Source organism: Trichechus manatus, unplaced genomic scaffold (assembly GCF_000243295.1).
Source record: "Trichechus manatus latirostris isolate Lorelei unplaced genomic scaffold, TriManLat1.0 scaffold00018, whole genome shotgun sequence".
Taxonomy (NCBI): domain Eukaryota; kingdom Metazoa; phylum Chordata; class Mammalia; order Sirenia; family Trichechidae; genus Trichechus; species Trichechus manatus.
Genome location: NW_004443954.1, coordinates 9,571,002 through 9,586,863, shown reverse-complemented (window position 1 = coordinate 9,586,863; position 15,862 = coordinate 9,571,002). Strand labels below are relative to the sequence as shown.

Genomic DNA, 15,862 nt, shown 5'->3' with positions numbered 1-15,862 from the left:
GAATAATATTTAAATTGGCTGAGATTGTGTAATGATTCCAGAACGTTGACAGTGGATTCATTGGTTGCTTCAAAATTTCATTGACATGTCCTTCGAATGGTCTTACTTGCTTTTGACATATCTTTATTTTCCATAGGGTGTAAGACTGTATTGCCGCCTTCATAGTCTATTTACTCCAGTGATAAGGTGAGTCTGGTTCCTAAGTTCCTCGAAACTTAAATGGAAATATTTATGCTGTATATTCGGTAAATACTATTGAGCTAGAACTTGATGGATTATTCTGTTTTTCTTTCAAAAGCAAAAGTTAACTTTTAAAGATTAAGTGGTACTTAACTTTATCTTAAAATATCCCTAAATTTTTCTGAGGCTCTAATTATATAATTTCTTCCCACTCTTTTTTTTTTTTTCTGATTTCTAAAATTATTTGCAATTGATTTACAGTAAATTTTAGAGTTTATAATGAAATGATGTATATTCAAAAAAGAAGACAAACAAACCAACCCGTTGCCATCAAGTTAATTCCGACTCATAGCAACTCTATAGGATAGTGTAGAACTACTGCATAGGGTCTCCAAGGAGTGGCTGGTGGATTTGAACTGCCTACCTTTTATTTTTATTTATTTATTTTTTCCCCATACAAAAATTTATACATACATTGTTATGTGACCCTAATTGCTCTCCCCATACTGTGACAACACACTCCTCCTTTCCATCCCTGAATCCCCATGTCCATTCAACCAGCTCCTAACCTTCTCATCTCACCTCCGGACAGAAGCTGCCTGTTTAGTCTCTTGTATCTACTTGAGCTAACAGGCACATTCCTCACGAGTATCACTTTATATCCCACAGTCCAGTCCAATCCCTGTCTGAAGAGTTGGCCTCGGAAATTGTTTTAGTTCTGGGCTGATAGAGAATCTGGGGCCGTGCTTTCTGGGGTTCCTCCAGTCTCAGTCAGACCATTAAGTGTGGTTTTCTTACTAGAATTTGAGTTTTACAACCCACCTTTCTCCTGCTCCATCCAGGACTCTGTTGTTTTCCTTGTCAGGGCAGTCGTTGGTGGTAACCGGGCACCATCTAGTTCTTCTTGTCTCAGGCTGATGAAGTCTCTGGTTTATGTGGCCCTTTCTGTCTCTTGGGCTACTACTTTCCTTGTGTCTCTAGTGTTCTTCATTCTCCTTTACTACAGGTGGTTGGGACCAATTGATGCATCTTAGATGGCTGCTTGCAAGCTTTTAAGACCCCAGGTGCCACTCACGAAAGTAGGATTGACTGCCCACCTTTTGGTTAGCAGCCGAGCTCTTAACCACTGAGCTACCAGGGCTCCAATGTACATTCAGATAATATTTGATACATAATAGTTGACTGATTAGGGGAAGTTTTTGAAGTATTGTTTACTGTATATATTTATCATTATGATTACTTGTATATTAATTCTTTCCATTAAATTTTATACTTAGTTGAATCTTGATATACATTTTATTTCACAATATTTCCCCCAAACAGTCTTTTATCCAAAGAAAGGTATTGTGCTTGACAATTAAGAATTATTTGGAGTATAATTTTATTCTCTACCATATTTTTCTCTCTGAAGAGACATGCCTTTTTTTCCTTTCTTTTCCTTTCATAAGAGTAATCAGGATTAATTTTCAATTTGTCTGTAGAAAGATGTTGGAAACCTTTGTACTTTGTAGTATGATTACTAATAGAAGAGGTCTTTAGGAATATTATATTGTGTCTTTGCTATATACACTCACAGAATGTTAAACTAATTTCCAATGGCCAGATAGCATTTGGAGTTTATTGACTAAATCATATTTTTCAGAGGGAAAAATGAAGCTACTGTTTCTAAAATGGAATAAAGATGCTTTTCAATCTTGGCTATAGAATCCAAATGTTTGATGCTCAGCATTTCTATCTTTCATTCTAGTTTCCAACACAGGGAAAATCAGAGCTTTTAAAAAAGAGACAAATTCCAGAAGTTGCTGTTGAAGTGGTGTCTTGGAATTGGCACTCATGCTGCAGTACTGTGGGGTCATCTTAGTGAACACACTGCAGATCCTAGAGGAGAAAACTGAATCTTACCCATTACCCTCAAAAGTGCCATCTCTACTTTCCCAAGTAGGCTTTACCATTAGAAACAAGTGGAAAAGAACCAATATTTGTTGGCTCTCTGCTGTATTCCAGGCACAGACACCCTGCAAATATTGGCAATAAGATAATACTGAAAGACAATTAATTACCTAACTCAGTAGCAAGTGGGTACTTAAAATTCTGCTAAACTAATAGAATAAATAATGGTTTAATGCTCCATATCACCTGTGTTTATATAGACTTTACATATGAGATAAATGTATTCTGAAAATATTTTTTAGCCATGTTGGATTTCTTATCATGAAAGTTGCGTTCTGTAAGAGCTGATAAGAAATAATTGGCTATAAATGACAATTGTTTATGAGTTGTCAAGGGAAAATTTATGAGACGAAAACCATAAAACAAATGGATTGTATGATAGTCATGCGTTTAATATGTATGAGCTCAGCTTATGAAAAGGAAAATTACTTGGTGCAAACAGCCCACAGGCCTACATATGCTCTAATTACAACTCCCTTTTTCATTCTTATCAATGCTTATTGGAACCAAGATAAAATGGGTGAGGAGGTATCAGAACATGAAAATAGAATTTTTTAAAAAGCTACTTTTTGCCTAGTTCATTGATTATTGAAATCTCAGAAATGTCAACCTCATTTCAGGGAGATTTTTTAGGGCAGTGGGTAAAATGATGTAAGTATGAATTATAAATTACTGATAGAGGTTAAAGTACCGTGTACACAGCTAGTAATTATTAGTCACTTCAAGTTGTTCGTGATCCGGGCTTTATGACATTTGAAAAGACTGTCATTTTCTCATTCCCCTTTGATCCAGGCCTGCGAAGTAAATGAATTATAGATTTCTGCCCTTGGGGCTCAGTTGTGATCATGAGTATTTTGTTAGTGTCTAAGTAAATGTTGAATGATTTCTCAGATCTGGGAAGACTACTGAATGGGAAATTGATTCTTTTGGTTCCCTGGGAATGTGATGTCACTGTGCCCATGCTCTGATCTGACAAAATGAATGACGAGGTTCACAGGGTACCCACTTCTGGACAGGCCTGAGGTCTTCTGCTACAGTGGGTGGAATGAACAGCTGTCAGAGCAGATCCAGTCTTCCCTGAGAATTCAGGAGTGTGAATAAAGGAGATTACTTTATTCTCCACATTTTGAGATTTTTAGTAGAATCTACCTTGATTTAATGGGAAGACATTCTATTTTATTATTCTTTTATTAGTGAAATATTGTATTTTCACTTAAGTTGTTTCCAGATAATATAGCGGTAACAATCTCTTTGGGTATATGAATATGCAAAAGAAGAGACATCCTGTTTGGTATCATTGTGGGTCTCTTAGGTCAGTATGAGCCGACGAAGGATTTTTCAGGTGTTTTATATGCTTTGTAAATCATAGTTATACATATTTTGGGCAAGAGATTGAGATTACATTGTACACACTTCTCTGTTGCACAGTGAGATCAAGTGAAGTGTTTCCCAGAGCACATGCCTCTGCTTGCTTAATGTTTCTGATTTCTGTTTTCTTTATAGAGATAAAGATTACCATTTAAGGACCTACAAGTCTGTGGTTATGGCCAACAAACTGATAGACTGGTTAATTGCACAGGTAAATAGACAAGCAGTAGTTGTTGAATTTTATTTACAGCTGCTTTAAACTCTGAGCCTGTGAGTCAGGTCCCACTTTTTATCCCTATCTTACAGATGAGGCACAGTGAGTTACTTGCCCAAGGTCATACAGCTAGTAAGAAGCAGAGTCAGGATTTGAACCCAGTTAGTCTGGTTCCAGAGCCTTCAAATGTAACCTTCATGTTACACTGCCTTTCAAAAGGAAGATGTTCCTATTTACATACCTGCTTATATCCATTGAAAACATTAAGTATTATTTGAGTATCACTGAAGAATAAAATCCAAAACCAAACTCATTGCTGTTGAGTCAATTCCGACTCATAGCCTCCCCGTAAGATAGAGTAGAACTGCCCCAGAGGGTTTCCAAGGCTGTCAATCTTTATGGGAGTAGACTGCCCTATCTTTCTTCCGCACTGAAGAATAGCTACACTCATGTATTAAAATTTTTTAAAATGTTTGTTTCACTCATTGTTTTGAAGTATCTGTTTATTAGTCCTAGTGAGTTATTCTAATCTCCCTGGGCCTTTTTCCTTGTTAGGTCATAATTGTCCTTTGATAATATCAGCTTAATAAACATCTGCGTACGTTTTCAATAGTAAAGTACAAAGTTTGTCGTTACTGTTGCTGTGTCTCTTAGGATGTGGGTGCTGATGGCTAGTATTGAGAAAATCGTATTTGCTTATATGTAAAACAAACCAGGGCATCTAGCCCATCATAATATATATTCAAATATGAATTTATTTAAAGTACTTTATCATATTAGGTCAACTAATAAGTGATAAAATGCTTTCCACTGACGATTAAAGAAAAGGCTAAGAAAACTGATGTACGTTGTAATTGAACTATTTAGGAGGAGGGAATATTGCTTGGTTGAAACATAAGTTGTTAAGTTTGGTTATTTGCATTAATTTCATAAGCAGTTTTACTTTTTTGTTATTCGTATGGCCTACCTTCTTTGTAGGTTGTAACATTTGATATTTAATCATAAAAATGTTTATTTTTTGATTCAAATAGTAATGTTTAATCCACATATAGCTTATCTGAGCAAATATATTTTAACATTTTAATTATTTAATATGAATTTATAGACTGTTCAAGATAACCAGTTTTTGTATTTTATAGCACTTAAATTTATTATATTAGGAAGCTAAGATTTTAGATTAAACCGAACAATTACTTTTAAAGAGAATCCTAATTATGTTTCCAGTAGATTTTCTAGTGCTCAGAAGCCTTTTGTTACTCTACAGTCAATGAGTATCATTGGAATCAGTTTTGTACTCAGTGTCAGCATTGGAATTTTATATGGAAACTATCCTGTTTATAGAATTCACACGAAGTATATGTTGCTTACGTGAGAAAATTGAAGAGAGTTTATTTGGAGCAAAATCTGCTGCTGAATAAATATTTAAAGTTCTGACGGAGGAAGTCGATTATCAGCCTTTTTAGAATTAGCATTACTTTCAAAGCATTAGCATTATAAGAATTGAATGAGTTGCTCAAAAATTGGACTATGTTGCAATTATTTTTACCTTCAGTTTTTCTTAGTGGTCTGTTATTACAACGTCTGTAGAAATTATATGTAGCAGAAATTGCATTGAACTGGGACTCAGGCAACCTTGCTTCTGAGGCCAGCTCTGCTAATAACTAGTTATGCAAACTCGGTCGGACAAGTCATTTCATCTCTTTGGATTTTTGTTTTCACAACTGTGTGCTACTTACTACAATAGCTGTACGTAAGGTTTCTTCTTTATCACTGAAGCTTTACGAGTCTGATATTCTAAAACTTACTCAAATTTAAGTATCAACATCATAACTAACTCCAGATTAGTAAGTGTCTTTAGGGTTCCTTACAGAGCAAGGTTATTTGGTGAAAAGGAAGAGATGGTGGCAGTGGCGAGTGGCAGAGATCATCCGTAATGATTTTTATTTATAGTGTGTTGTCAATATATAGAATATTTCCCAGTTAAATCATTGGGATACAAGATCGAAGAAATAGTAGAAAGACATCATTTATAGTAGCAATACATTTTATTTTCATGTTTAATACAGTATACTTTTCTCAAGAAATATTAAATCTGTGTTTTTCATTTAATGTCAAAAGAAAATGTTTTAATAATCATGGGGCTCTTTTAAATAATAGATGAATCCTGGGCATATGAAAGCAATGAATGCCATAATCTGTGAATGGCTTTGTCTGAATATACTGCTGGGAATGTCAAAGTAGTAAAGGCCACAGAGCCTTCTGTTGCTTATTAAATTGTACTGTGCTTTTGTGGTCAACAGGGGGATTGCCGTACCAGGGAAGAGGCAATGATATTTGGCGTTGGACTCTGTGACAATGGATTTATGCACCACGGTAGGAATTTTTATCCTGGAATATTACATGTATTTTATTGTTTGGTTGGTTGTTAGGACATTGGGAGTATCTGAATGTTCCAGTGAGGTCATTGAGAGATGAATCAGCAAGACTGTCTGGGATTTGGCCGTGGGTCCATGTGCCTTCAGTTGCCCTTTGGGTGCCGTTCCTGTGTCTAACTGCTATTACCTCCCAGTTGCCATCACTTGTCTCCTACTTTTCTAGACTGTGTTGATTCCAGAGGAGCAAAGACTTGCTCTAGAAATTAAAAAAAAAAAAAAAAATCCCATAAAGCTTTTTGAAACTCTTGTAGATGATTAATTCTTTGAATGTCAGTATAAATACATATTAGAAATAGTATAGATAACTGTAGGTTAAATGACAGCATACATGGTTGAATATTTTTCTTCTCTTTAGGGAAATATTTTCAAAATTATCCCAGGGAATAAAAGTATAACTCTTGAAAAAATCTATTTCCTTTTTGGTCACTCATTAAAGACTGGTTTTCTTTCCTGTTTGAGGACTTCATTCTTCTTGGATTTATAAAAGTAATGAGACTTAATTTGCCCTCTCTCTTCATGCTATCTTATGGAATATATAAATCCAAACAATCTCTGTACAATTGTTAATATATATGTTTATATATATATATGTAATGAATATATGTATATATAAAGTATAATCATGGATTTGATAGCATTTGCACCTGTCATTACTTTCAAAAATGTTTTACCTTTTGATGAAGAGAGAAGTACAGCAAGAGTCAAAGAGAACTCAACAGCATCCTTAGTTACCATAGATTTCTTTGGAAATCCTGTTTCATTCCATTCTGTTATCTCTAGAACACTGTGTAAGATGTTACAGAGAAATATCTATCCTTGAAGAGCAAACTATTGAGTGGAAGAAATTACAACATAGTTGGGAATTAAAATTATAGTATCATGCCGAAAACCTTAAATAGTTATTTTTTTTCAGTTTTTTCTCTTTAAAGTGTCTGAAAGCAGTAATTTTATCTGAATGTTTATTATAACCTATATAGACGTAACAAAAGTTTTCCGTACAAAAGTCTCTGTCCCATTCACAAGTACATCCTCATTTCTGTTATTGGCTTCGACTTATCTTGCCTCTTCTTTTGTGGTTGATAGTTTCGTTTGTTTACTCATGTTACTAGCCAGTCTTTCATCCATCAATTGGAAGGTCAGTACATCCATCCAAACATCCATCCATCCATCCGATCAAAAATTACTTGTTGGAATTCTGTAAAAATAATGAAAATAAAATAGTTGCTATTTTTGATTGCTTACTCTATGCCAAGTTATTTACATTTATTACCTTATTGTAGTTCTTATAAAAACGTTCTGAGGAAGGTTTTATTGACCCCATTGTACAGATGAAGAAACTGAAGCTCAGAGGTTTTAAGTAACTTTCCCAAAGTCACACACGGCATCAGTCTCAGACCTAGAATTTAAACTCAGGTCTGACTTGTCACAAAAACTCTTTCTACTTTGCCGTGTACTTTAACACCCTTCCTCAGTGAATCAACCTGTTCCAACAAGGACACTTGAGGATACTAAGGATAGATAAATAAAAAATAGAGAAGATTTCTCTTTTAAAGCATTGTGACAGCTGTCAGGATCTTGCTGAATCCAAATTCCTCCTATGGGTACTTAGCCTTAATTTTAGAAAGACTGACAAAACATAAACCTTACATCATGAGTATAAGCCAGGAATCTTAGGGGCTTTGGGGGGAACTCTTAGTGTTCAAATACACATTGCCATCGAGTTGATTCTGACTCCTAGTGACCCTGTAGGAGAGAGTAGAACTGCCCCATAGGGTTTCCAAGGCTGTAAATCTTTACAGAAGCAGACTGCCACATCTTTCTGCCCTGGAGTAGCTGGTGGGTTTGAACTGCCGACCTTTTGGTTAGCAGCCGAGCACTTAACCACTCCACCACTACAGCTCCGGTAACGTTCAAATAGAGGGAACAAAACAGACCTTTGCAGAAATAAGGTTGTTTTGAGAATATGGCTTTTAAACAGAAAAGTACTAGGAGTTCGGGGAAACTGAAATGACATTTCACCCAGAAGACATATTTCTGGTTGAAGTGTGGGAACGAAAGTGACCACAGTGGGAATTTCTCACACATGAGGGCAATATTTTACCCATTTGAGTTTTCCATAGTTGTGCAGGACATTAAAAGCGTACTTAAAATGTTTACTACAGGTTCAAAACACCATTGATTTTGAGAAACTGTTTTAATTCTCTTGGAATACAGATTTCTGGGTCCCTGGAGTTGGGGTGGCCCACTCCGGCCATCTGCCCTTAGGTGTCCATTTGAACCTTGAGCCTTTAAGGAACTGTTTTCCTAAAGTCAAACAGTAGCCTAGTAAGCAGCTTGCCAGCTTAGTGGAGATGGTTTTGCTTTAAGCATTGAGTTCTTTTGGAGAATTACAATGACCTTCAGGATCCCCCATCTATATAACCTGTTTTCACTGTCCCCTCTTTGGAACTCCTTCCCAATGCTTTTGGGTTGATGCTGATTCAGATCCTGTCTACTCACAATAAATATGTTCTGTTACACTAATTTTTGGTGTTTCTCTGTACATTTAGGTTTCTGAAAGTTCCTGTGTTTTATATTGCATGCATTTTTTACTCACTATTATTTTTTATTTAAAGTTACATTTTAGTCTGTGAAATGACAGATTTGGTTAAGTACACAAAAGTTAAAGTTAGAAAACTAGTACTTATTGTAGAAATTCAAAGCCCATTAGATGAAGGTAATTTAAGGAGAATATTGGCTTGATGTTACAGGGGAAAAAAAAGAAAACAAATCTTAGTGATATTTGTAAGTATAACTTGTCCTAAGAGAGTAAAATTGTGGTCATGGAATAGATATTAATTTACCTAATGTCTTCTGAGGACCCTGGTGATGTAGTGGTGAAGTGCTTTGCTACTGATAGAAAGATTGACGGTTCAAACTCACCAGCCACTCCACAGGAGAAAGATGTGGCAATCTGCTTCCATAAAAATTACAGCCTTGGAAACCCTGGGGGGCAGTTCTATTCTGTCCTATAGGATCACTATGAGTTGGAATTGACTCGACAGCCACAGGTGTTGGTAATGTCTACTGGCATGAAAAATGTGTTTGATTTTTGGATTAATTGAAACAATTTAAATCTCTTTCTGTTTCTGTAGTCCTAGAAAAAAGTGAATTCAAAGATGAACCCCTACTTTTCCGTTTTTTTGCGGATGAAGAAATGGAAGGATCAAATATGAAGCATCGACTTATGAAACATGATTTAAAAGTTGTGGAAAACGTTATCGCTAAATCATTACTGGTAAGTTTATTAATATGTCATATGAGTTTTCTTTTTGATTAGACATTAGTAGGAGACTGTATATAAGTGTTTAATAGTGATGCATGATACATATTATTTCATTCTGTTTGGTTTGTTAACTTTCGATGGTTATTTTATTAATAATGTTCGTATTTTGCATTTCAGATTAAATCTAATGAAGGCAGTTATGGCTTTGGGTTAGAAGACAAAAATAAAGTTCCGATAATAAAGTTGGTAGAAAAAGGGTCCAATGCTGAGGTAATGTAAATTAGCATGTTTATTTATATTTGTTGTCTTAACATACACATATACAAGTTCTAAGCAAATAGAAAATTAGCCTTTAACTAACTTCATTGAGGAAGGTGTCCTTGGATACCTTTCTCCTTTCAGGAGGAGATCACCAGACCTTTATCCCAACGAGCCTCTAGGTGGGTTTGAACTACCAATCTTTTGGTTAATAGCCCAGCACTTAATTATCTGCACCACCCAGGGACTCAGCCTAGTATATCCAAACCAAACCAACCCCATTGCCACTGAGTCCTTTCTGACTCATAGCAACTGTCTAGGACAGAGTAGAACTGCCCCATAGGGTTTCCAAGGAGCAACTGGTAGATTCAAACTGCCGACCTTTTGGTTAGCAGCCAAGTTCTTAACCACTATGCCATCAGGGCTCAGCCTAGCATATAGTAGATACTAAATTAATATTTCTTAATGAATGAATGATCATGAGATTCCTAGTGAGTAGAGAGAGAATTATCAGCATTAGTCCAATGAGAAAATAAGTTAGAGCATGTGCCTTACAGATGGAAGGTGTATTTATAAAAAGATAATCAAAGGTGACAGGAAAACAGAAGACACAGCCTTGATCTCATGGACGTGAACAATGATCTAACATACGTACTACGGTCCCACCTTGTGCAGTCCCCACAGGGTTACACCGTGGAATCAGTGACATTTGGGGGTGGGGAAGGGGCAGGGGCATGTAGAGACCTACAGCTGTGAACTTCTTTACCTCCTGGGAGGCCAAGTGGCTCATTTTATGTTCCTGGGGCCCCACTGTCACTAGGCAGAGTCCCTGGGTAGTGCAGATAATTAAGTGCTGGGCTGTTAACCGAAACATTGGTAGTTCAAACCCACCTAGAGGCTCCTTGGGATAAAGGTCTAGTGATCTCCTTCTGAAAGGTCACAGCCGTTGAAAACTTTATAGAGCACAGTTCTACTCTGACACACATTGGACTGCCATGAATCAGAATTGATTTGACGGCAACAGGTTTGGTTTCTCATATTATAGGCATGAGATATTAGTGATTCAGTGGTAGGATTCTTGCCTCCCTAAGGGGAGACCCTAGTTTGATTCCTGGCCAATGCACCTCACGCACAGCCACCGCGTGTCTGTCAGTGGAGGCTTGTGTGTTGCTGTGATGCTGAACAGGTTTCAGCAGAGCTTCCAAACTAAGATGAACTGGGAAGAAAGGCCTGGTGATCTACTTCTTGAAATCAACCAATGAAAACCCTATGGATCACAAGGGAACATGATTAGATCTGCAGCTGATCATGGGGATGGTGCAGTACTGGGCACAATTTTGTTCCTTTGTACTGGGGTCCCCGTGAGTCAGGGCTCGTTCAGCAGCAGCTACCAACACCAACATATGCGTATAGAAACTGTTCTAGGCTCTGGGAGTGTATCAACAAACTAAACAACATTCCCTGCCCTCATGAAGCCTATTTTCCTATGTTATATCCCAGGTATATCAAGTTTAAAGTGTCCTCACCTTGCTTTCTGGCTTGTAAGATACTTAATCTTTAAGTATATGTCTCAATATTTAAATTTTTAATAAAGAATGTGAGAATTAATGAAGTATGGCCTTTAACTTTGAATCTGTGTAAAGTTGGTCGTAAACAGTCACTCATCGTCATACATGCTAACACCCAAGTTTTCTGTCTTTTACTGAAATACAAATGTATGCAGCACAAACCTTTACATACAGGACACTGATTTTAAAAAATAACTCTGGACAACTCATATTCTGTTAGTTGGCTTGGCCAATAAATTACTATTTTTAGTAATTTTCTGTGAGAAAGAGGTGCTTCTCCAAGGCATCTTCAGAGGATAATCTTAGAGTATAGCTTTGTCTGTGCCGCTGATAAAATGCCCTCTCCCACGTTTTCATCATTTAGCTCAGAACCAAAATAGCAGGTAGTTTACAGGCAGGGAGATTGGTTAAGAGGAGCAGCCTGGTTGACTTGGGGGATCACATCTTTCGTGTTCTCTTCACACTTTTGACACCACTGTGCTTGTTGCGTCTTTCGTTCCTGGATTCCGTGTCACTCTCCTGCCCTGCCTTGGAGCCATTTGTGCTACGTCAGGCTAGAGATGCATATTTGGGTATCATTGGTGAATATATAGAGGTTGAAACTCTGAGTTAATTGAATGTAAAGGGGAAAAACAGTCAAAATTTTCACCAGGGATTTGACTGTAGTTAGAAGGATGAAATAAGAAAAAGAGCTAGAGACCAAAGTTTGTTAGTGGTTACCAGGGGCAGGCTGGAGGGAGGGGGAGAGTGAGACTCATTGTTTAGGGGGACACTGGGCTTCTGTTAAGAGGGATGGAAGAACTTGGGAACAGGCAAGGGTGATAGGTGAACAAGATGGTGAACGTAAGTCAATATCCCTGAACTGTACATGTGAAGATTGTTGAAGTGGTAAATGTTTTGTTTCATATATGTTTACAACAATAGGACGAAAAGAAAAAGAACTACAAAATACAATAGGGAAAAAAAGGTATCAGGAGGAGTACAATGTTCAGTCAAGGAGGGAGGGTGAGAAAATATCAGTGAGATGGGCGATCAAACGTAAAACTAGGTCGAGGGGAGTGGTTAACTCATCTTGTCAAGTCACAGTTCCGTTTTGTAAATTTGTATAAAGACATTGCAGATGTATTAAAATGTCAAAACCTATAAGCTCTGAGCCTTTTCAGGTTTGCATTCTGTGAAAACATAGATTCCTTATTAAAGTATAATTTGAAGTGGTTTTGCTCTTTCTCTCTTAGATGGCTGGGATGGAAGTTGGGAAGAAGATTTTTGCTATTAACGGTGACCTAGTTTTTATGAGACCTTTCAACGAAGTGGACTGCTTCCTGAAATCATGCTTAAACAGCAGAAAGCCTCTCAGAGTTCTTGTCAGCACAAAGCCAAGGGAGTAAGTTGTATGACTAATTTGAGATTAAAAAAAATTATACATAGATGAGTAAAATAGAGAAGTCAGCTAGGTAAATATTTAAGCATAGCATCGCTTGGAACATTTAACCATGAACAACATCACTGATACCAACCTTTAGATGGTGGAGCAAACTACATTGCTTATGACGATGAAATGTTTGTTACGCAAACCCAGGTAGTTTCAGTAGAAATAGCACTTGTCTTTGTTGACCAAATTTTCCTGGTCTGGGTTGGGTTGAGTTTGGCTATGAATAGAGAAAATTAGTGGAACATTTGAGAATAAAGAACTACTTTCCTCTGTGTGAGCTATAAGAATTTCTGGGGTTATGACTTGATTAGATATCATTTACTAAATGACATCAATTAAATGCTCATATGAGATGGGGATGAGCTGATTGGAAGACACTCCATACTTGCATGTACTTAATAATACATCCATTTCTTTAAAAATTCTCTCTCTCTTTCTCCCTCTCTCTAGCTGTCTATCATCTATCTCTCTCTTCACCTACCTACCTATATCTACCTATGACTAGAAAAAAATATCATGTTCTTTATAGGAAATTGAGAGTCCAGATTTTCTAAAGGAAGACTTTTTTTTAAATATAATCATATCATCCATAAGTAACCATTATTAGTTTTTTTGAAATTTAGCATTAGATATTTTTTCTAAGTATTGATACACATATACACAATCATATATATATAAAATGGCATGATTCTTAATATGCTACTATGTGTTTTTTTTTTTTTTAATTAACATCACATTATGGATATATGTGTAAGACATTGGCTTTTCATATTCAGATCATTTCCATTGATGACCTAGTGTTCCCTTATTAGATTTGCCATGATTTGTTTAACCTGTACCCTACTCTTGGACGTTAGGTAGATTCCAACTGTTCATGGTTATAAATAATGCTGTGATGAACATCCTTGCAGCCAAATCCTTACTTACATATATCAGTAGTTCCTTTCTAAGAGAATGAATTAAAGGATATGATCATTAGTTTTTGATACATTGCCCTCCAAAAAACTGATATCAGTTATACTTCCACCAAAAATGCATTAGATTGTTATTTTCTTTGTACCTTCCACAACATTGAGTATTATCATTAATAAATTAAAAAATTGGAAACAGTCTATCAATACCTAGAGTGATTTTCACCCAAGAAGGAAAACATTTCTAGAAACTTCTGGCTTCCTGCTATTCATCTCCATACAGGTGCTCTGTAGGTATGATGCAACTGCATCACCTCTGCCTCAACTCCTGCTTTTGTGATCTGTCTTTTGAATGGCCAGTTTCATACATCTAGTTGGCCAACCACCACCCATCTGTTAGTTTCTCATACTGTGGTGGCTTGCATGTTTCTGTGATGCTGGAAGCTATGCCACTGGTATTTCAGATAACCACCAGGATGACTCACAGTGAACAGGTTTTAGCAGAGCTTCCAGACTAAGACTAAGAAAAAAAGTCCTGGCGATTTACTTCTGAAAAATACCCACTGAAAACCTTATGGATCGTATCAAAATATTGTCTGATAAGTGCTGGAAGAAGATGAGCACCCTAGGTTGGAAGACAGTCAAAATACACAGCTGCTGCAAAAATGAAGTTGAGCATACCAATAATTGTGAAGATGGTGCAGGACCAGGAGCTTTTTCGTCCTGTTATACATAAGGTCGCCATGAGTTAGAGTCAACATGACAGAAACTAACAACAACAATTGACCAAAGTAAAAAACCTCAGAGCAATTGTCGACTCCTTCTCCCGTTCCCGAGCTAAAGTCAACAGCTCTGATCAGTCGCACCTCCTAAATATCTCTCAAATATCTTTTGTTTCAAAGATACCTTATGCCATTTCTGATACCTTTTACCTCCTCTATGAAACTTCCTTAAACCCTCCCAGTAATTCAAATTGAACTTTTCCTTCCTTCATAGTCTAATGGTTATTTTACTATATTGGTAATATTTATTTGCTTTTTTAAAAAATTTTATTGTTTAGGTGAAAGTTTATAGCACAAATTAGTTTTTTCATTCAACATTTTATACACAAATTAAAAGAAAATTATACACAAATTGCTTTATGGCATTGGTTACAATCCCCATGATGTGTCAGCACTCTTTCCCTTTCCCTTTCCCCCCTGGGTTCTCCATGTCCATTCATACAGTTTTCCTGTCCCTTCCTGCCTTCTGCTCTTTGCTTTTGGGCAGGTGATGCCCATTTGGTCTCGTATACTTAATTGAACTAAGAAGCACATGTATCATGTGTGGTATTGTTTGTTTTGTAGGTCTGTTTAATCTAAAACTTGAAAAGAGGACTTCAGGAGTGGCTTCAGTTTTGAGTTAGCTGGGTGTTTAGGGGCCATAGTCATGGAGATTCCACCAGTCTCTATCAGACCAGTAAGTCTGGTCTTTTTTTGAATTTGAATTTTGCTCTACATTTTTCTCCTGCTCTGTCTGGGACCCTCTATTGTGATCCCTTTCAGAGCAATCAGTAGTGATAGCTGGCACCATCTGGGTCTTCTTGGCTCAGGCTGGTGGGGGCTGTGGTTCGTGTGGTCCATTAGTCCTTTGGACTAATTTTGCTGTGTCTTTGGTTTCCTTCATTCTCCTTTGTTTCGAATGTGATGGGACCAATAGCTGTATATTAGATGGCCACTTGCAAGCTTTTAAGACCCGAGATGCTACTCACCAAAGTAGGATGTAGAACATTTTCTTTATGAATTATGTTATGCCAGTTGACCTAGATGGCCCCCGAGACCATGGTCCCCAGCCCTCAACTGCAGTAACTTGGTCCCTCTGGGTGTTTGGATGTGTCTAGGAAGCTTTGTTCAAGTTGTGCTGACTTCCCCTTTATTGTGTGTTGTCTTTCCCTTCACCAAAATTAACATTTGTCTACTATCTAGTTAGAGATTTCCCCTCCCCACTCCTCCTCTCCCTTGTAACCATCGAAGATTGTTTTTTTCTGTGTGTAAGCCTTTTCTTGGGTTTTTATAATAGTGGTCTCATGCAGTATTTGCCCTTTTGTGATTGACTTATTTCAGTCAGCGTAATGTCCTCCAGATTCATCCATGTCGTGGGATGTTTTGTGGATTTATCATTGTTCTTTATTGTTGCGTAGTATTCCACTGTGTGTATATACATAATTTGTTTATCCATTCATCTGTTGATGGGCACTTAGGTTGTTTCCATCTTTTTGCTATTGTGAATAATGCTGCAGTTA

The 15,862-nt window shown here is 36.9% G+C and overlaps 1 protein-coding gene across 1 annotated transcript in view; it reads left to right on the top strand.

The window, feature by feature from the left end:
• The window catches only part of PREX2 (phosphatidylinositol-3,4,5-trisphosphate dependent Rac exchange factor 2), a 324,079-nt gene that overhangs the window by 147,023 nt on the left and 161,194 nt on the right, over positions 1-15,862 (top strand). Inside the window, exons 13-18 of the mRNA XM_012554436.1 lie at positions 137-186; positions 3,634-3,709; positions 6,013-6,085; positions 9,282-9,424; positions 9,590-9,682; positions 12,474-12,622. Of these exons, the coding sequence (XP_012409890.1) occupies positions 137-186; positions 3,634-3,709; positions 6,013-6,085; positions 9,282-9,424; positions 9,590-9,682; positions 12,474-12,622 (584 nt within the window). The remainder of the gene's footprint in view (positions 1-136; positions 187-3,633; positions 3,710-6,012; positions 6,086-9,281; positions 9,425-9,589; positions 9,683-12,473; positions 12,623-15,862) is intronic.